The sequence below is a fragment of the Acartia tonsa genome, chromosome 10 (genome assembly GCF_053477335.1).
Source record: "Acartia tonsa isolate MP-2025a chromosome 10, ASM5347733v1, whole genome shotgun sequence".
NCBI lineage: Eukaryota > Metazoa > Arthropoda > Copepoda > Calanoida > Acartiidae > Acartia > Acartia tonsa.
Genome location: NC_137269.1, coordinates 35,876,983 through 35,899,305, shown reverse-complemented (window position 1 = coordinate 35,899,305; position 22,323 = coordinate 35,876,983). Strand labels below are relative to the sequence as shown.

General features: G+C 32.6%; 2 protein-coding genes across 15 annotated transcripts in view; one reads left to right on the top strand and one right to left on the bottom strand.

Annotated features, from left to right (window-relative positions):
* Nucleotides 1-22,323, top strand: part of LOC145330785 (gamma-aminobutyric acid receptor subunit beta-like) — a 104,604-nt gene that overhangs the window by 20,948 nt on the left and 61,333 nt on the right. Inside the window, exons 2-3 of the mRNA XM_080175451.1 lie at nucleotides 9,653-9,802; nucleotides 21,993-22,067. Of these exons, the coding sequence (XP_080031577.1) occupies nucleotides 9,653-9,802; nucleotides 21,993-22,067 (225 nt within the window). The remainder of the gene's footprint in view (nucleotides 1-9,652; nucleotides 9,803-21,992; nucleotides 22,068-22,323) is intronic.
* LOC145329995 (uncharacterized) overlaps nucleotides 1-22,323 on the bottom strand; it is a 334,647-nt gene that overhangs the window by 273,862 nt on the left and 38,462 nt on the right. The gene's annotated exons all lie outside the window — the stretch shown is intronic.

The window sequence follows — 22,323 nt, the reverse complement described above, 5'->3', positions numbered from 1 at the left end:
CACACCTTCTTTCAGTTGCTTTGTGATCATGGTGACGGTAAACATGGCCTTACGAGTGTACTCAGGTACACTCGTAATTTCATGTCCCATCATGATGCGTTTTACATTGGCGTTACGAATTCCACGATTTAATTCGTCCACCAACAACTCAAGATCCTCATGGCTGTAGGCGTCCCGATACAGGGCACATTTAGTGGATATGTACGCCTGTATCGGTTCTGTCGAGTGTTGCTTGTAATCCCTAAACGCTTGTTTAAGCGTTTGGGATTCAAAAGCAGGACGAAATAGCATTTCACACTCGGCCTTGACCTGCTCGTAGGTCAAGGCTTGGCCTGCCTCGCCAAACAGATGGGACGCCATTTCCGCCGCTTGCCCTACCAGTGACAGTAGGAGGGCGTTGCGGCGGTTGAGGGAATCATGAGGTGGCACGCGGTAAGCCGCCCATGACATCTCGAGTCTGCGGATATGTGACGACCAGGATTGCTTGGGCGGCCCTCTATACTCCGGCAGATTGCTCAGCATCAGTTTGCGGTACTCGGCTGGGGCCGGCTGAGGGTCATCCTGGAGCCATCCTGGGGCTTGATCACCTCCTGGGGCTTGCGGCTGGTCCATCGGGTCAACGGTTCAACGGCGGGGCACAAAGTTATACAGTACTAAAATGGATGGTTTGTCACTTGAGGCTTTCTAGCCTAACAGCCAACACTGTTTGTATCACTAGGTTGGTAGTTTAGTTGCAAAGGTATAACTTAGCTGTACTTATCACTAGTTAGGTGCTGAGGTTGTAGGGTAGGCTGGTAGGGGTAGATAGATGTTGAGGGTCTGAACTGCTGTCAGGAACTGATTGGGTTTTCCTTTATCACACTAGAGCTAGAAGGAGAGAAGCTTGTAATTCTTTATTTGCTAAAAATACCCCTGTTAAATGCTATGGAGTAGCTCCGCTCCGGTGTGTGTGTGTGTGTGTGCGTGAAATCTCCTGTCCTTGCAACGCGCGTACGCACCGTCAAATCCGCGCACACGGGGAAAACGCGCACTTATCCCTCAACTCGCTCTCTAATTGGTCCGCTTTGTCCGTTGAATTCATGATATTTTCCGCACTCTGTTGCGCTACCCGTGAATGGCGCTCTGTGTTCCCGGTCGCTAGCCCCACACTACAGACGGACTTAGTCTAGTGTGGGTAGGAAGGGGGAAGCGCGTGAGGGGACGGGGGTAACTCCGTCCGTTCCCCCTGTGAGGGAGGGGGGTAACTGTGTGCTGGTGTAATAGTGCCTTTTCTTCTTAATCCTAGGCTTATCTATTATATCACCCTGATTGTATTTGCCTTCAATGGAGAGGGGCCCCTCCCTTTCCTCTGGAATAAGGGGTGTATTGTTGTTGTGCTGTAGGCTTGAGGTGATTTGATTGTATATCAGGGTCTTTATTATATTACATCTAGCATCTATTTTTGTCCTTATCACAATTGCATAACAGATTTGTTTACTAACCCTGTTCTATTTTTAGCTGTTATCACAATACACAATAAATCCAAGCCTGTTCTATTTTTAGGTTTATCACAACACAACAATTTGTTTGCCAAGCTTTGCTCATAAATCTATTGTTTAGCCATCACACCAGGGTGGTAATCCCTGCAATGTGACATAATATCTGTTTTTCTAGATGGGTGGCTGCGTTGTAGCCTCTCAGGATACTTGGAGTTGACGTAGTTTTTCTCTGTTCTGGTGCACTACACTCGTATGTTGGCTCGCAGCTTGCAGCTATGTGGCGTGTTTCAGCCTATCGGCGGCAGGGAATGTCCCGTCCTGCTAGCGCCGCTGATCCAAATCCGGCTGATGGCGGCAGGGAATGTCCCGTCCTGCTAGCGCCACTGGTTCGGATCCTGCTATTTCTTGCAGTAAAGTTGGCCTATTTTCAGCCGTTTACACTTGTTTGGCTTGTTTCAGCCGGTCCGCAGGCCAGTTTCAGCCCTTTGAGCGCTCAATTCTCCGTTAGATGTCGGCGCTGCTCGCGGTTCTTCGTCAAATTTCGCTGTCTCGCTTCCACAACTGCCGGATGCAGAGTTAAACTTTGCTGTCCAGGGTGGGTAATTCAGGTTGCTTGCGTCAGTTTTGCCAGTTTCACTGCTGGGAGTACCTTAGCCTCAGATGCGCGTCTGCTCTACACTTGTGGTTCGCCGTAATCTCACACAGCTGTCACCAAAAGTTGTGGTATCCGCCGAGGATAAATGGCAGACACCGGAGTTCAATTAGATTACGGCAGTGTGACAGACGTGGACACCTTACTATAGAGAAGCTACGCTTCTCTAGCATTCACTAGATAATAATCAACATCTATTTCAGTTGTCACTTTATTGAAGGTTTAAAGGATACTAAAGCTATATACAACAAACAATAAATACATGGATAGGAATAAATAATCATAACATAAAAGCATTATAATACATATACAATAGTCAGTTTGGGCAATAATGGTCCCCCATCCCTGGAAAGGGTGGGGGAGAATTAAGAATACAGTTAACCATAATAAACATGACAGATTCAATCATTAATTTTAAGCATAGGGAGGGGGTCGTCAGACCCCTTCCCCAGGACTCGGGGGAGGGCCATTGACCCTCCACCGAACCCCAGTTCAGGGGTGCCATAGGCATGGCTCACGGTTGCCGAATACCACACATACACATTACACAGTCAACTTTATATAAAAAAGAAAATTAACAGGCAGAAATAAAGTGGTAAAAATTTATATTCCATACAGCAGACATAGGTGGTGAAGGGTTGGTTGTCTGCCGGGATCTTAGTGCATTTACAAACTGTAAAGGTTGGGATCTAATTATTGATAATCCATACAACGATTTCTTTATTTTAACAAAAATGTCTTCATTCCTGTGAGAAAAAAAAACACTTTGAAAGTATAATAAAACCCATTTGTAGTGGGGATAATGAGAACCCGATTATTGCACATAGCCATTACAGTTAGAGCCATGAACCAATTGATGTATACAAGCAGCCCATTACTCTTTATAAAGGACTATGTTAGAACCGCTGACCCAATCATTAATAATCATAACTCATAATTATAGACGAATAAGTATTCTGGATCCTAATTTTCTGAAATATATATGTCTTGCACAAAAAAATATGAATCTCCATGCTAGCTTTATTTAGATTACTCCTAATGTTTATCTTTAGTTTTATAAAAAGTTTATAATATATCATTATAGTGGGCTGTATTATGTATAATAATATAATCAGCACCATTTATTGGTTATTTGGCTTCAGTGGCACTATCCAGCCACCTATATTGGTTTGATTATTTGCCTGATGCTGGTCTATAAAGAATTCTATAGCAGCCCTTTCCATACCTCATTAGACTGTTTATTCAGCCACCTTCAGTTCCTCTATTGAGGGCCAACTTGGCCACAACAAGTCATTATTTTTTAGCCGCGGCTGAAGTGAGAAGGAGGGGGGAGGGGGACGGCCAATTTATCATTAAAAATATTCATTTATAATTCTAAAATTATTTTTAAAATGCAAGATTAGACCCTGTGGTAAACAGAAATAAGTTCTTGCACATATCAGAAAGAATGATTTTGACCATTATAGGGTAAATTACATAACTTTTTTTTTTGTAAAAATGTTAAGCTTCTTTTTAATATTCTGATCTTATAAATAGGTAAAAATGTGTATAATAACTATTTTACAGTGCGTTTGTGTGTCCCTAAAGATCAAATAATAATTTTTTGACTCTTCCTGTTCTAAATATCAACAGAATTAAGTAAAGTATTTTGCTTTTTGGGAAAAAAAATTAAAGTGACAAAAATGAGCATGCTATAATTTTTTATATTTTTGTACTTGTTCAAATAACAATGTCTAATAATGAGTTAAAAAAAGATACTTCTTTCTTTATATTTATGTATTGGCTATAATTTTAAGGCATATGAAAGTGTAGAAACAAACTATTTGAAGTATTTAACTTTAAACTAATGTTATTTCAATAAATAGAAAAAATACATCAAATACTTTGCTATAGTCAAACTGATTAAAATTTTAGGATGTGTTGGAGAAAACAAAATTAGCATGACTTGCGTTTCAAAAATAACCTTTTTCCTTAAAATTAAGGTATAGTTTGGGTTAGGGAAATTCTCCCCACAATTGTAAAATATGAAGGGGGAGGCAGAAAGGAGGAGCAATTGGAAGTAGTTGAATGTACCACAAAAAAATTTTCCATTAATTTCAATGAAAGACTGAGCTTTAAGTAGAGCTTTAATCTATTGGAGAAAAGAGGTAGAAAAATACAAGTATATACGGATAATAAAAATGACATGAATATATTTTTCAAAGTTCATGCCAAATTTTTGTTGGAATTGCTGATTTTTTTAAAGTCAATGATTTATAGGATTTTATCTCTAACTGAAATAGTAGCAACTTGTTTTAAACCATAACAAAAAAAATTTAAAAACTTCGACTTTATAATTTACAGGGTCACCTTGCTAGGATAAACATCGCTAAAATAAGTCTTTTTTTGTGCAGTTAATCTAATGATTAGCGTTTTGTATTTTTAGAATAGATTAACACAAAATTTATGTTCAGATTGTTCGCTAGATAAAGTTAAATATCAAATGTGATGATACTCTATAATTGTCAATGTTGGTTTGTCTGACCTTATAATATGTTACGCTTCGTTTTTCATAGCTGTTGTCATCTTTATACTAAGACTAGAGGTGACGTTCTAAAATTATTCCGCTATTAGCTAGATTGAATATTAACCTTTTTCTTCCATTGTCCTATCCCTGTTTAAAGTATTAAAGTATTTATAACTTTGCCTCTCTAACTTTAAAATATTTTAGGATTCTAATTTTTTTTTCATTTCAAATTATCGACCTGAAAAGGTTAAAATGTTTAGTTAACTGTTAAATTTTAGTTCAATATCTGACCACATTACGCACATATCTCTAGCATCAAATTATTTTAAAGCTAAGTTTTCTTTTATTTACTATATTATAAATTTAAATTTTCTGTTTTATGAATATAAATTTAATACTTCAATCTATAATACAAAGTAGCTTGATGTCTGTCTGTCTGTCCGTCTGAAGCTTAAGATCTCGGTAACCACTGAACCGATTGGATTCTACTCTTCAGGGTCTATGGGTCCTGTGGTGGTTTTAAGCTATTTTCTTGGGGGGTGGGACACCCCCAACCCCCCCAAAAATGAAAATTTCCCCCCCCCCAAAAGAAAAAAAAATTCTAGAGAACACTTTAGACTATGAGCAGCACCAGTAGTAATTTTCTTGAGAACACATTAGACTATTAGTAGCACCAGTAGTACTTAATTTTTTTTTCAATTATCTCTTGGGGCAAAGCCCCTAGAGGCTAGGGGCGAAGCCGCTAGTAATTCAAATAGCAACATGAAATAAAATAAAAATTTATTCTTCATGCAGTAAAATAATGGGTCATATCGTTCTGGTCAATGAGAGTTTATTATGGATTATTGGAACACTATGGGTTTTAAACACTTAATATTTGGAAAACTTGAGCTCAAATATAGACATTTATTTCCTATATAGATCTGTCATGGATCTTGATGCAATAAAGCAGGCCGTTTTGTACATGTTAAAAATTGGAAGATTTCATTAAATAAAAGTTCCCGCAAATATAAGTATTAAATAAACTTAAAGTTGATTACTTATTGTATTTACCTATTCTTATATCCCCTGAAAAATATAGCCATGTTTCAATAATTGTAGCAATTATTTGTGGCGGGTATAAATGGTCAGTAGATGTCGGGTCTAGAGTCATTTTGTCAACATATAATCACACTTGTGGCCACGCCCCTAGAAAACCATTTATCTTAAGGGATAATACAATGAAAGATATATTGATGTACACCTCCAATTTTGAAAAACAAAATTACACATTCTATAGATATATAAAATTAAAGGAACATCTGTGGATTTTTATGTCTCTGTGTTTGTAAGTAGTGATCTCACTAACAGCTTTATTTCGCTTGTCCTTTACTGCAAAGCTTCTAATAGGTCGTAGAAAAGTTTATAACTGTTTTGGGGAGAGAACCTCTACTCTTCAAAGAGAATTCACACTTGGAAAAAAATATCCCCCATAAAAATTAAATTTAAAAAAATTAAACTTAAATGTTAAATCTTTCCACTTTTTCAAGTACTCCTAGAGGCTTTTAGGGGCGTATCATTAAAAAGAAACAGTGATTTCAATATTTTCGATAATTCAAGAACCAATGAAAAGATCTTTACACTTTACTGAAGTAGAAATATATTAAAGCAAGATAAATAACTCAGATAAAAACCGGTCTATCTATATATTTTATTTTTGTGTGAAACATTTTTATCATTGAGTTTATCTGATAATTTTTAAAAGAATATTTATGTAGTTTTTAGCCTACAATTTTAATGTCAGTTTTTCTGTCTTTATGCTTTTTTTGCCAAGTTTTCAATATATTTTAGGTATTTTTGGACTAAAAGCAATAGAAAATAGTTTGTTATATCACACGAATTGATAATTTTTTATGGGTTGATTTGAATGATCTGCTTGACTAAAACTTTGCCATTCGGATGTACTAATTTTCAATTGTTAATGATGAGAGAAAAGTTTCAAAATAGAAAATTTGTTGTACTAGCCATGCAAAATGCTGTATGCACTTTTTTATGTATTTGATATGGTAATTTAGGGGTTTGTAAGTTTGTCTGTATGTTTGTGTGTGTCTGTGTGTCTGAGTATGTATCTGTATGTCTGTTACTGTTTTTCTGTTTGCAGTGTGTGTATGTGTCTGTCTGTAAGCTGCATATATTTGTCGTAGCAAAATTAAGTATACTAGAAATGGCTTTTCCGATGATTTATTAGAGCCCAATAATTTCTCTTTGGGGAATAACAAAGTCAGTTGAATATTCTATCTATTCATCCATCTATATATAATCTGGATGACTTAAAAAGATTTTCTTTCATGATATTAATCTACCTAACATTTTATGTTTTCATATATTTTTAAGCAATATTTTCCAAATCATTTTTGATTAATCTTATGCTGTTTTTCTTGATAAAGTCTGTTGCTTTTTGCGGTATTTATAGACCTACAGTAACAGTAGATTTGAATCACTGCTGCCTTCTGTCAAAAGCTTCACATCTGCTGTTATGTTATTGCTAGACTGGACTTTTTTACCCATCCATATCCACTCATTCATGAAGATAGTACTATAATGATCTAAAAAATAAATAGATAAGTAAATATACAGAAAAAGATATGCAGGCTAATTGTTAGCAAGGCTACTCTATAATTAGGATTTGTATAAACGTCCGAACGTCCTAATCTTCAACAATATTACACCAAGAGACATCTACAGGCATCTTAAATTTAAGGGATATGGAAATAGTTAAAAATCCTACATGATAGGAAAAATTTAGGACACCCATAAGACAACCAACAATTTGATTTAGAATATATAGGATAATTAAGACACCCATAAGACAACCAACAATTTGATTTAGAATATATATATGTCGGTTGCGTTTTACGTTGCGAACCTGCTAATGACAGATGTAGTGAGTAAGCATATACTACCAAAGTAACAGGATGTATGTATGTCATTTAGATATATGGCTCCCCTCAGAATTTTTTTTTAATTAAAACAAATGAAGGGGTGGATAGTTACCTCCTATCCCTACTCCTAAACATTTAGCTTTTATGGTAAAAGTGTTCTGGTACATATCAATTGCCGATACTATACCTCAAGAAAAAAAACCTTTTTTCTCAAATAGAATTTATATCAGTTTACTTTTACTTTTCTCCATAAATGTTCTTCAACTGATGATGTTCTTTAGATTAGGATCACTAAGGAATAAAAACGTAAAATTATAGAAATTGAGAAATTCCTTTGTTTTATAGAATTTATATTTTTATAAAAAATCTGTTACTGTTTACTAAAACATTGTTATTGATGTGTGTAAAAAAAACTTTTAGCCTTTTCAATGTTACAAAAAAAACATTATTCCTTTAATCCTCTGATTATTTCATTTTACTTTTCGCTACCAGCCAAATGTTCTTTATAATATCTTAATTAATAGTAATGAGCAAAGTTGGTTTTAGTGCCTTTTTGCTATTGATAATTTATGCATAAAAAAAAAAGTTTAGATCGTGTTGAAATTAATTAGAAGAACCATTAAATGCTCTAATTTACTCCTGAGCTAAGTTAATTTATTATTTGAATAATTATAAAATAATAATTGTTTCAACCAAATCATTAAGGTTAAAAAATTATATTGTTCATATAAAAAAAATATGTTTTCCTAAACAATTAGTTATGTTACTCTTTAAATTATAAGTTTTTTTATATTAACATTTATAGTATTGTTTTTGATACATTCAAACAATTATTTAAAATAAAACCAAAATAAAAAAAATATATAAAATATGGTTAATTTAATGATAGGTAAAGTCCTAAATGGTTAAATTCAGCAAGGGTTTTTAACATCTAAAAAATAAAAGCATTATTGGTATATAATTGGCTAAAGGTACTCTTTCTAAAACTCCACGAATATCTCATTGTGTAGGGGGGAAACAGCGGCTCATTGGCTTTTATAGCTTGTTTGGTTTAGACCAGGCAAAATCACCGTGAAGCAACATTAACTTCAAATAAATTATTCCTATTATCCTTTTTTCATCATCTAAACCCCCAAAAATACCTTTTTAAAAGCGAAGCTTTTCTATAATTAGGGTCGGTCCGTCCGTACGTCCGTAACGGGTAAATTTTTTCGTTAATTTAGGCATGTTAGAATTGTCCTATCGATTTCAAATTTTGCATGGTGATTCCTTTAATAGTTAGGAACGATTTAGAAAGCGTAGCAACTCTATAATTATCACTTAAATGTCCGTACGTCCATTTTAAACAAGTTGATTTTTTTACATTTTTAACAACAAATTTTTATGTGATCTAATCATCCGATTGATCTGATTTTTGGTATATTGATTCCTGGGACAACAAAGTACAATGTAATAAGCGAAGCAACTCTATAATCAAGTTCTAAAAATGTAAGTATGTCCATAAACATTATCCTGAATCAAGCTGTTTTCAACAAATTTACTTACAATTTTGCTTTGACTCTTCCACATTTATATTCTGATTATTCAGTTCTGACACTATACAAGTATTAATGTTCGTTTGTCCTACCGTTTCTGTGCTTCGCTTTTATGGATGTTGTCATCCTTGTTTACACAGTGGAGAAAGATAGGATCAAATATTGGTTTGCGGTTTACTGTCTTTCACAAGGAATTAAGTTGTTTTGGTTCACCATATAAATATTAAAAACACTGCTACAGATTTTGATAATGGAGGGAGCTAGGACATGGGGCTGTAAATTTGTTTTTTAAAAACACATTCTCTCATTTATTGACTCAAAACTATGAATATTTTCATTAGATTTTGATTGGATGATCTACATCAAGAATATCTAAATGTTTCATTAAATATTATAGAGCTACAGAGGGGGTAATTTGGTTTATCATCATTTGGAACGTACATCAATTTATTGCCTGTTGTTTAAGAAACTGTTATATTTCAACTTATTAAAATTGAAGTACTATACATATTTAAACTGAAATTATCAAATTTACCAATTTGTTTATTTTCTTTGACCAGAATAATGTACACTGGTGACATCCTGCGGAGTATCAGGTTGACCATCAAAGCTACCTGTCCACTTGACCTCCAGTACTTCCCTCTGGACACGCAGATGTGTACTCTGGAGATTGAGAGCTTTGGCTACACCATGTCAGATCTTAAGTTCAGGTAAACTTTGTTAAAAGTGCAGCTACTCTATAGCTAGCTTATGTCATTCTGTTGGTTCGATTGTCCAGTCTGCAATCAGATCTCATGTACAGTTAAACTTTATTAAAAGTGCAGCTGCTTAATAACTTGGTTATATCCGTCTGTTGGTTCAACTGTGCGTACGGCAATCAGGATAAAATTTAATTTTTACTTGTCTTGCTCTGAGGAAGGGGATAGGCTAGAAAAATAGCCTTAAACCCTCCAAAAACTTGATGGTAGAAACAAAATTGCCTAAATTCAGCTTCTGGTTAGGTGGTTAGTGAGATCTTAACGGACAAAAACCTTTACTATCTTAATCTTTACTACCTACATAAAAATGTAGGGGAATCAAAGTTATATATACAGAGAAAGTTTTTTTTACTACATTACCAATAAAGAGTAATATAGTGAAAAAAAATCCTATAAAAAAAGTTATTATATTATATGGGGCTTCGCTGCTGCATATTTTGCATTTGGCTCTCAGCGGATGTGGATGGTTTAAAGTTCAGCTTAGATTTTTTTTAGAAAAAAAAGAAAAACGGATGATTTTAAAAATAGCGAGGCATGTTCCAGCTTCATATATTATACCTGCAACAACTATAGTTATAAAACGCTATATTATTAAAAAGCTGCGGCTGCCGAGCCCCGTTACCCATGTATTAAAAGTTTAAAAGTAAAATTGCAGAAAATACATTTGTTATATTAACTATAGTTACTTTTACGGTAAAGGGGATATGCCACAACTTTGAATTTATAGTAGACCGCTAAATTAAACCATTCACGTATCAAACTTAATTAAAAGTATGATAAATTGTATTATATACAGTTGCAAAATTGCGTATATACAGGATTCGGTTTAGGGAATATTTACATTTGATCATATAGATACTTTGACCAAAATTTTGTACCTTGTTGTCCTAGGAATCATTGATTTAAAAATCAGATGAATAGGATAATTAAATCAATAAAGTGCGGTTAAAAAGTTGAAAATCAGCATGTTTAAAATGGACGTATTGTTAGACTTTTTGGTAGTGGTCATAATGTCTTATATTATTGTTACAGGAATCATGTTCATATATTTGAAATCGATAGAATGATTTTAACATGCTTAAATAACGATTTAAAAGCATTGCTTTTAAGAAGTAATTAATAACTTAAACTGTAAAAAGATTGTGGTATGTTTATTTAAAAAGTTGTAATGCACTATGTCCATAAGTAACTCATCAAAAACATGCTAACACTATAATTTCCAGGGAGGGAGGGAACATTGGAAAGTAAATTGCACTGGTATCCACAGTATTTTATTTGTTGCCGAGAAATTTTTGGGTATTTTGTTGAATTTTGATTGGTTAGTTCCAAACTTGAAGTGTTAAAACTTTTCAATTAAAGAATCTAGAGAAGAGGAGTAATTTTGTTTATCATCAATGAGGCCGCGTAACAGATTGTCGATGTTTGTCTTATCTTTAAGGTTCCCTAAATAGTTAGATTTTAAAGTATTTATTTTTAGAAATAATGATGTAAAGTAGAAAATCATTTTTGTGGGGAAAGATAAAGTATTAAATGTGTAGACAGCGTAGTTATAGAAGATTCTTAATCATAGAATGACCGTTTGACTGTCAAAGTACTAACATACCATAATCATTTAGAAACTTCGCTAATAGTAGGTTGTTTTTCTTGTATATTTTCAACTGCTTATAAAAACCTATAGACTCCTATAGAACTCTACAGAACATTTAATTTTTGTTAAAAAAAAAAACTGAAAGAACCTTAATTTAAACTGTCTAGGAAAAAAGTTTTTGATTTAATCTACAACCTTGTTTTAAAGTTTATAAGATAAGTAAAATAAGTTCTATACAAAAGAACCAGGGCTCGGCAGCCCTAAACTAAAAGAACTGGTATATTTTATAACTTCAAAAATCAGCTGGATTTCTGTAACAAATTGTCAGCCCGTCTATTCAGTAAAATTTAAATCTTGATAAATACTGGTTTGATTTGCGGCTTATTCGCGGCGGACACGCGTCTGCCTATTCCAAAAAAACTCTACAAAAGAACTCTACACACAAAGTTTCAACTTTGTAATAGCACATCTGCTCTATAACTATGAAATATTTATCCAACTGTATGCTTCCGCTGGTCAAGATAGTATTCCTTATTTTTTTTATATGAGAAACAAAATGAGTTGAAATGAATTCGATAATTTAAATACAGCTTTATGCATAGACGTCCAAGCTTTTTTTGAGGGGGGGGAAGTTAAAATGGCGCGCGAAGCGCGCCAAAATTTTTGTTATCCCCCCAAAATTATTACCCCGGGGGTAAAATTTGATTGGTGGGGTAATTACCCCCCCCCAAAAAAAATTTACCCCCGGGGTAAAATTTTTGGGGGGGTAATTTAAGTTTTATTAAATATTCAGTATTAAAAATGCGCGCGAGGCGCGCAAAAAATTTTTTTATTAGGGATTTTTTATTTTATTTTTTCTTAATGGTTAGGGGTGGGGGTAAATTTTAAATGGGGGGGGGGGGAGGGGGTAATATGAAAAATATTTTTTTTTTTTTTTTGGGGGGGGGGGTAATCGTCCCATTAAACCCCCCCCCCCCTTGGACGTCTATGGCTTCATGTATATATTTAGAAAACTTAAAAAAAAACCTACTAGCATATTCCAGCGATTTATTGATTTTACCTGTATAATTTAAATTGACATTTACAATGAAAAAAATTTATTCCTCAACAAAAGTCATCTAGTGAATTGAAAAAATTCCAATGCTTTTTCGCCATTTCTGTGACCCTGAGGGCTTATTTCATTACTCAACAATATTTTCTGTGGGTTAAGCTTTAAAAGACAAAAAAAATTCAGTTCAAAAAGATATCAGTTTTTATGGAAACTATTCTTGTATATTCGTGCTTCATTCTTGGACTTCATTGTCCTTGTTTCCTTTCTAGTCACGTATGTAGATTACGTACATTCAACTTTAATATTCTTTATTTTACAATAAAACTTATTTTTGATTTTGTAATGTATTTTCTTTTAAGATAGACCCCTCTAAGGCGTCCATTATCGGTTGAATATGAAATACAAAATATTTGTATGTTGATTTTGAGTTTGATTTACGTGTTTCTTCGTATAATTCCTTAGTTGTTTTTTAACATTTTTCATTTTATTAAATCTACGAGCATCTACAATCCTAGAGATACTCGATGTTGGCGTTTAGGGGGAAGTCGACCCTCAGCTTTCCATTTTAGTTGTAAAAAGAAAAGAAAAATTCATGGGGTGCTTTTTTTCAAGGGGTGATAAATCTTGGGAAGGTGAAGGTACCCTACCCTAAAATAGTTATGAACATACCCAAGACCCAAGGGAACCTATACCGTAAAGGATAACCATATCAGTTTAGAAGCAAGCAAAAGCTTTAGGTACACACAGATGCAGTTAGACATCCTGTTACTTTTATATAATAATAACATTTACAGCGAATTGTCAAAATCATCGTATTAGTCTTGCTATTTTTAATGGAAATTGTTATTCCTGAAATGCTAAAATAAAAATCGGAAGGAAGAGGGAGGGGAAACGTCTTAAACTTTTCTAATTACATTCCAAACCAATTGTAATGAAACATTACTCATGGACACAACATTTTAGAATAAAAAACAGAACAAAAATTGTTGTTGCTTTATATATAACCAGCGGCTGTACCCAAAGCATCAAGCATCCATGGAAAGGAGAGACAGAAAAATAGCCATATTAAACTATTCATAAAGCTGACCTAATATATAGATTTTAATACGTCTTGGGATTAGCGAGACATAAAATTTAAAATATATATTTCAATTTGAAACATCTTATGATTATATTGTTTTAGGATATATTCTTTATCTTATATACTTTAGTTAGTTAGAATGTCCAAAGAAAATTCTTGGGGGCGAACTTATCTGTCTCTTGCTGATAGCAAATAGAACTTCATGTAAACTGATTTTATCCACTATTATAATATCCAATTGATATTTTAACAATAAAAGGAATTCTTCCCAACAATTTAAATTGTACTTTTCATACATTAAACATAGAATAAAAAGCGAAAGGTAAAATTAAATTGACATTGCTTTTTATTTTTTTAAAATCTAGTTTGCTTAGTAAACCCTTAACGGTTTAGAGGGAGGGGGGTAAAAATTGTGCATATTGCTTCAAAAAGAAGAAAATTACAGCCGTTATAAGTTTTTAAGAAAAAAAACCTTAAAACAAATAACAGGGCGAAGGAAGCAAATGAGATAAAATCAACCTTATTCGACGTTCACTCAAAGCCCAAAAATAATGGACTTAAAAGTGTATTAAACTGTATATAAGACATTTGCGAATATATTGATACCATTAATTTGCCTCTTAGATAGAAAAAAGTATGTTTTTTTTAATATTTTTCTCTTGCTACAAATCAAATTTCAAATTTGAGTCACCAAAAATGCTAAACTAATTTTTGCTCTAGAAGAATCAATTTTTGGAGTTAGAAAGTGCTTAATACCTCATTTTAATCGCCTGGCATTGCTTTATAATATACAGGTAATGACTTGGTTGTTTATAGAACAGCTGACTAAAAAATCAAGGTTTTGTGATAAACCCACTTTTGTTGTTGCTCCATAAATGATATTTTTTTCCCCAATTTTTTTGGCTGTAAAGAAGCTTTATATATTCATATAACATCCACCTAAATTTGACTTTTGATATTTTATTTATAACATCACCAGAGGGAATTGAATTTTGGAAAAAAAATATCAATTTATATTTTACACTGCTATGCATTGTTCTTGTTCTTGTTTCTAAAAAAAATTTATATTATAAAAAAGAGAATTATTTAACGCTTCTATAGGTATGTTTATCATTTTTCTAGGCTAAATATAACTATAATTACACCATTTTAAAGTTAGACATCATAACATATTAACACAATTATTGAATCGGTCTGTATCCTATTATATAAAGTAGTAATCTTTATTGTCTTCAGCTTAAGATTTTGACCATTACAGTACCTATTGAGTTCTGTGTTTTATGGATGCTTCTTATAGGACCCTGGATAGTTTTGGAATTTTGAAAAAAATATCAATTTATGTTTTACACTGCTATGCATTGTTCTCGTTCTTGTTTCTAAAAAATATTTTTATAATTAAAAAGAGAATTATTTAATGCTTCTATAGGTAAGTTAATCATTTTTCTAGTTTAAATATAACTATAATTTCAGCATTTTTTAAACATCATTATAATCAAGTTATTGTAATTTTTAAATAAAATATTAATATCAAGAACTATTGGAACAATTTTTACCATGCAAAACAAGGTGTTATAAAGTGTAGGATCCCTCACAATATCTATCTGTATGTCTATAATGCATTACACATGTAATGCTAATAGAGAGGATGCTATAAGAGTGCTCTTATAATGTGAACTTCTCATAATTGAATGGGCTTCCTGAAACCAGAGACCATAAAGTTGGCCTAGTCACTACAAGGGGGAGTGCAGGAGTATCCAGGGGGAGGTGCTTGTAAAAGGGTAATCTTTTTTAGGGATGGGGGTAATCACCCCCCATAATATATTATGGGGGGTATAAAACCAGCTTTTTAAATTTTTTTTAATAGGAGTAAAGAAAATCCTTAAAACAAATCTAGGAATCAAACTAGCACCCCAACCAATAATCGGTTCCATGCCAAATGTAGGAGTGGAAAAACATTGGAGGGACAAATGCTTGAGTCCCAAACGTCAGAGTGGAACAAACGCAGGAGTTGGACAAACGTTGGAGTGGACAAACGCAGGATTTTTGGGACAAACATTGGAGTGGACAAACACAGGAGTCCCAAACTTTTTCAATTTTGAATTTTTTTTATACAAACACAGCCCCCCCCCCCTACCTTCGTCCTGTTACTTTTCTTAGTTAGGTTAGGTTAGGATATAGGCTAGGGGGCTGAGCACTGCAGCCATAGTCATTATTTTGTAGACAAGGGTATAAAAAATTTCAAAATTGTAATATTATTAAAATAGTAGACACTCCTAGGTTTTATTTAAGCAATGTCCACTCCAATGTTTTCCACTCCAACGTTTGTCCACCTTGATGTTTGTCCACTATGACGTTTGTCCCATTCTTGCGTTTGTCCACTCCGATGTTTGGGACTCCTGCATTTGTCCACTCCGACATTTGGGACTCCTATGTTTGAGGTAGAACCCCAATAAGTAAATCTCAATAAAACTTGATAAAATTCTGCAAAATATCAAAGTATTCAATCCCTGAATTTCAACAATCTAACTTGAATAGGAGTACAGAAAATCATGAAAACTTGAAATGTAGGAATTGATATAGCCCACCCCAGTTTTTTGGCAAATCCTAATGAAACTTGATGAAAATTATGGAGTATTGATAGAGAGAGAGAATATTCAATCCATGAAAATTTCAGCCTTCTATCTTTTATAGAAGCCGAGAAAATATCGTTTTCCCCTTTCTGTCTCAGACAGACAGACATACCAATGAACAGACATACAGATGAATGGACAGACAATGGATGGACAAATATTTTGAATTATAGAGTAGCTTCACTACTAAAAAACTAAATAGGATAATTGTTGTACACAAATTGATTTCAGTATGTTTTAAATGAGCTTACTTAATCAAGGACGTCCAAGCTTTTTGATTTGGGAGGAAGGGGGGGGGGGGATTGAAATATCTAAATTTGGGCATCCCCATGTTCATTTTGTGGGGTAATCTTTATATAATAGAGGCAAGGACGTCAAAGCTTTTTATATTTTTTTTTTTGGGGGGGGGGGAGGGGAAGATTAAAAATTATGGGGTTGCCCCAAATTAATCAATAACCCTTAACCACCTAACCCCCCCCCCCCCACCGGGACATCCCTTTACATAAAGTAATGATTATAAAGTTGCTAAGTACCTTACTGCTACAAAAATCATCTTCCAACATTTAAGATTAATTCTAACACGCCTGAATTAACAAAAAGAGCTAACCATGGCGTGGATATTCACATCCTAATTGTAAAAATGTTTTGCTTTTTAAAATTGTAAATCAATTATTCAGGAATCATTTTACTTTGTTTATTTACTAGCAGCTGCTCTCGAAACATCTAGGAGCTCTGTAATTAAAGGAGTAAGGAAATTAGTAAAATAGCCTTATACTTTACCAAAATCTTAAGCTACAGACAAAAAAGCTTTATATAATATGTATTAAATTGTAAAACTGCAAATGATAAAATATGACCTATTTTTTTCTCTTTAAAGATTCTCTTCAAACACCTCCCCCTTTTTTATAAAGATGCTAATTCCCCCCCCAACCCTAAGAGGATATAAGCAGTAAAAGACCCCGCAGGGGGCACAATTTTCTAACACTTCTTTCTTATTTAGTCTTTTAAAAGGATTCAAAATGCATTGACAATATATATATTTTTTTTAACTCTTATTTTATACATCTTAATTGGAACTGATGATCTATTTTTATAAAGAAACATATGTATTCCATCAATAAAAAGTTAAAAAATTAAGTGTGTTTATACATAAAATAATTACTATATAAAATAGGATAATGAAATGCAGCTGTTTTAAGGGTTGCCAGCCTAATAGTACAGACTGATTCAATAATTGTGTTAATATGTTAAGATGTCTAACTTTAAAATGGTGTAATTATAGTTATATTTAGACTAGAAAAATGATAAACATACCTATAGAAGCGTCAAATAATTCTCTTTTTTATAATATAATTTTTTTTTAGAAACAAGAACAAGAACAATGCATAGCAGTGTAAAATATAAATTGATATTTTTTTTCCAAAATTCAATTCCCTCTGGTGATGTTATAAATAAAATATCAAAAGTCAAATTTAGGTGGATGTTATATGAATATATAAAGCTTCTTTACAGCCAAAAAAATTGGGGAAAAAAATATCATTTATGGAGCAACAACAAAAGTAGGTTTATCACAAAACCTTGATTTTTTAGTCAGCTGTTCTATAAACAACCAAGTCATTACCTGTATATTATAAAGCAATGCCAGGCGATTAAAATGAGGTATTAAGCACTTTCTAACTCCAAAAATTGATTCTTCTAGAGCAAAAATTAGTTTAGCATTTTTGGTGACTCAAATTTGAAATTTGATTTGTAGCAAGAGAAAAATATTAAAAAAACATACTTTTTTCTATCTAAGAGGCAAATTAATGGTATCAATATATTCGCAAATGTCTTATATACAGTTTAATACACTTTTAAGTCCATTATTTTTGGGCTTTGAGTGAACGTCGAATAAGGTTGATTTTATCTCAAATATGACCTTAGCTCTCTTAGGAGCTGAGATAAAATGGAAAGGGCGTCCCCGACGACGAATAAAGGTCTTGTATAAAAAAAATGAGATATGCATCTCTATAGTTTAGACTTAAAATGTATGTACGTCTATATTAAACATCCTTTACAACATTGGGATAGATTTAAAAGGAAATATTGTTCAAACTTTTTAATAATGAATTGTTGAATGCTAAGTATGGTGTGATATGTAAATTGTTAGCTCTAAGATAGATTTATGTTATGGTACCTATAGGGTCATGATTATAAAATAAATGATTGCAGTATTGTCTCAGGTCGGGTTTCATACACTTTGCATGCTAATCATCACAGTAGAAATTCTGGCTCTTTTGCTATTGTTTCCTTGTGACCAAATTTCCAATGAAATTTTACATTTTACCTCCTATTTTAATTGTCATTTAAAACAGAGAATTTTTTCTTAGCACAAATATTTTGAATCCAAAATTCTTAAATTTGCCATGGGTGGTTTACACGTTAAACTTATTAGGGACTAATTACACAAAGGGAGGGGGGTGACACTAGAATCTAAATTTTTCTAATGCTCAAATTGTTTTATAAACACTTTGGTACACTTCAAACTTTCTCTTAATAATTTTTATCTTTTCATAATTTGGGATGTACATTATTTCATCGTTTTTAACGATCTTACTTTTCATAACCTAATTATTATTTTTATAATTTAAATTAAAAGGAACCACCCAACTGTGCCTGACATAGTAGCAATTTTTAACGTCCTTATGAGAAGGTTTTGACATACACTCAAACGCATTGCTTAATTCAGGTTAAACAGAATTGAATAAGAACACCTAAACGGTCTATTCACTATTCCGTTATTTTTCGACAAACAGAAACCAAAACAGCGTATTACTATAACTATTAGTTGAAATGATTTTACCCTGTAAAATTTATTCATTGTATTGTCATATTGCAGATAGATAACAGTCATATTCTATACTAACATTTTATTTTAAACTGGCTGCTACACCCCTAGCCTCTACGGAAGGTTGGTGAGGTCGGTTAAGGTGAGAGGGGTGGGGTCAGAATAATAGCCTAAAACTAACTACGGACATTTTTGACGCTCCCCTAAAATGTAAAATCTATTAATACCAATAATTACAAAGATCTTCAGCAGCAGACAAAAAAAACTGACTCCTTTTTTATAGAATAAGCAAGGCAAAGGGGCGGGCAGTAAAACAGCCTAAAACTGTCTCAAGGCTAGAAAAAAATATCCTTATATTATCCTAGGGTCTAGTTAATGCTTCCCTGAAATCAAGAAATAATACGGTTTAATATTTCTCGAAATCTTAAGGTACAGCCAATAAAAACCTTGCTACTTTACATAATAGGATTATGAAATCCCATACTAGAGTATTATCTTATAGACAAGATAGAGTTCTGGGTATTTATTTTATTGGCATTTATATTGACAATAAAGGTATTTAGATGGTATTTCCTGAATAACAGATATGAAGTAAATAAAGTAATGCTTTCAAGGTCAAAATTTTGTAACTTTTCCCAAAATTTAGTACCTTATCCAGAAAAAGCCAAGATAATAAGAGGGTTTTTTTAATGGTAAAGATTTACCACAATAAATGTCAACAAAATCAAAAAAATCCGTCCACAATGTAATAAAGAGTCCTAGCTAGATCTCTTTTGTTTTCTTGATGTTTCAACTATTTCAGTGCATTATAAATGGATATAGTAAGCGTAATTTAACTTTGTAATGTAAGCTTCATCATTCCAATGCGTTAGGAGGTGTACAACAAAAAACTATATATTTTATTGCTGTGAAAATTTAGATTTTGATGTCTGAATAAAATTGAACTAAATAATTATGCTTTTCTTAATAGCCTTACTTAGTTCTTGTGTAGTTTTTTTGTATATTTGCAACCAGCCTCCCATCCACCCCACAAATCTTCTTGATTAATTAAGGACATGAATTGCAGCGACTAGTAGGATTTATTTATGTAAATCAAATATTCTCTTAAATTGGAAACTTCACAATGTTTTAGGTAGTACTTAGCTGTTTTCTGTCAATGAAAAGTTTGTATTTTTGAACAAGCATATTCTTAGTATTAGTGTATATATAAAACAATATATTAAGCTCAAAGTTGCATGTTAATCTACAACAGAAAGAAACTCTTAGCTCATTTTTAAATTCTTATATTTAGCTACTAAGGGATTATGGTGAAAAACCCCCTTGATCTTATTAAATTTTTATATATCCTTATCCTTATACTAAAGTAACAGGATGTCTGTTTGTCTGTGTGTTTGTACCAAAGGATCTCGCTAACCGCTGAACCGATCGGGTTCTCCTTAACAGGGTAGCTTCTCATAGGTCCCGAGAAGGTTTATAACTATTTTGGAGGAGGGTACCACCACCCTCCCAAGAGAAATCGCCCCTAGAAAAAAAATACCCTTCCAAAAAAGAGACTTCAACGAAACATAAACCAATTATTTCTCTAATTAGATATTTGAGATAAAATAAGCATTCAAAGTGCCACTAGAGGCCTCTAGGGGCGTAGCCGCTAGTTTTGTATAAATAATAAGTTTAGCTAACCATTGAACTGATTTATTTGTAGATGGTTTTAGTCCATTTTTTCTGTCAGTTATCTAACCCTTTGAATATAGGGTTTCATGATCCAGAGGCGAAAATGAAGAAATTATTTTCGGCAATTTGAGAATCTTGAATGGATAAAAACTACCCTGTGAAAAAATTAAAATGTCTTGATAGATAATACCTGTTTGGTACAATTTTCCTGGTAGAATTGAGAGAAAGAGGCAAAAATGAAACATCACTATTTAAAATCAATTAAGCAACTTTTAAATCTTGATTGGTTGGTTCCAACTAGCAGTAACAAAACTTTTTAGCAATAAGTTTAATTTTTAGAAAGAGTAATTCTATTTCATCATTTGGGATTTAAATTAGTGTTTTCAGATTTTCATTTATAAGTAAATTGTAATTGTTTGAATTGTAGTTAATTATTATAGGGTATGGTAAGCTTAATTCTATGAGTGTCCCATTAATGCAGTCAAGTTATAAAGTATTGAATTAACAAACTACATAAACATTAAAATGAACTGGGGTCAAATCAAATGATATACATTTACATTTTAACTGCCTAATTTAGGACCCATAACTGCCTATAAATTGATAGTCGATTTTAACATATCTAAATCGTTTACTTTAAAAACAATCCAATCCCATTTTAAACAAATATAAAGTAAAGTAATTTTGCTCCATAAATCTAAAACAAATTGTGTTGTCCTTTTTTGCTTCGCTCTACAGTTGTTTTAGTTTTATTATCATTTGTTTGACATATTTTTAAAAGTTACTTTGATTTGTTAAAAAAAACTTTCTCTAATAATTTAATTTTCCGTGTTTGAAGCAAATAAACTTTAAAGTTATTAGAATATCATTTAAAATATTCCAATAAAATCATTGTTAGAAAAGTTGTATGTTCATTTTAGTCTATTGGTCTTTTAAACAAAGCTTTTTCAAGTTATTAACATCTTTTATCTTGATTTTTTAATTGTTGCTTCATAGAATAAATGTTAAAAGGTGAATGGAGAAAGTCGTGCAAAAAATCAGGATGTGACGTCATAAAAATGAGGAATTATCCATCTCTTTTTTAGGGGTTTTCTTTCCCACTCCTCCACTACTAATCCCTCTTTTTATGAAGTTAGATTATTTTTGAGCGACTTAAAACGTTAAAATCGAAAGATCTCTAAAATAAAGTCCCAGAGTGAAAGTATGTACGAATTTGTGTTTGCTATTCTATACACTGTAGGAATGTATTTAAAATCAATGATATCAGTCGACCTAATTGTCTTTTACATTTCAGATGGGAGGATGGAGACAAAAGTGTTCAAATGAGTCCGGATGTGTCTCTACCTCAGTTTAATGTTCTTGGCCATAGGTAACTTATTTCTATCTATCGACCTATCTATCTATCTATCGACCTATCTATCTATCTATCTATCTATCTATCTATCTATCTATCTATCTATCTATCTATCTATCTATCTATCTATCTATCTATCTATCTATCTATCTATCTATCTATCTATCTATCTATCTATCTATCTATCTATCTATCTATCTATCTATCTATCTATCTATCTATCTATCTATCTATCTATCTATCTATCTATCTATCTATCTATCTATCTATC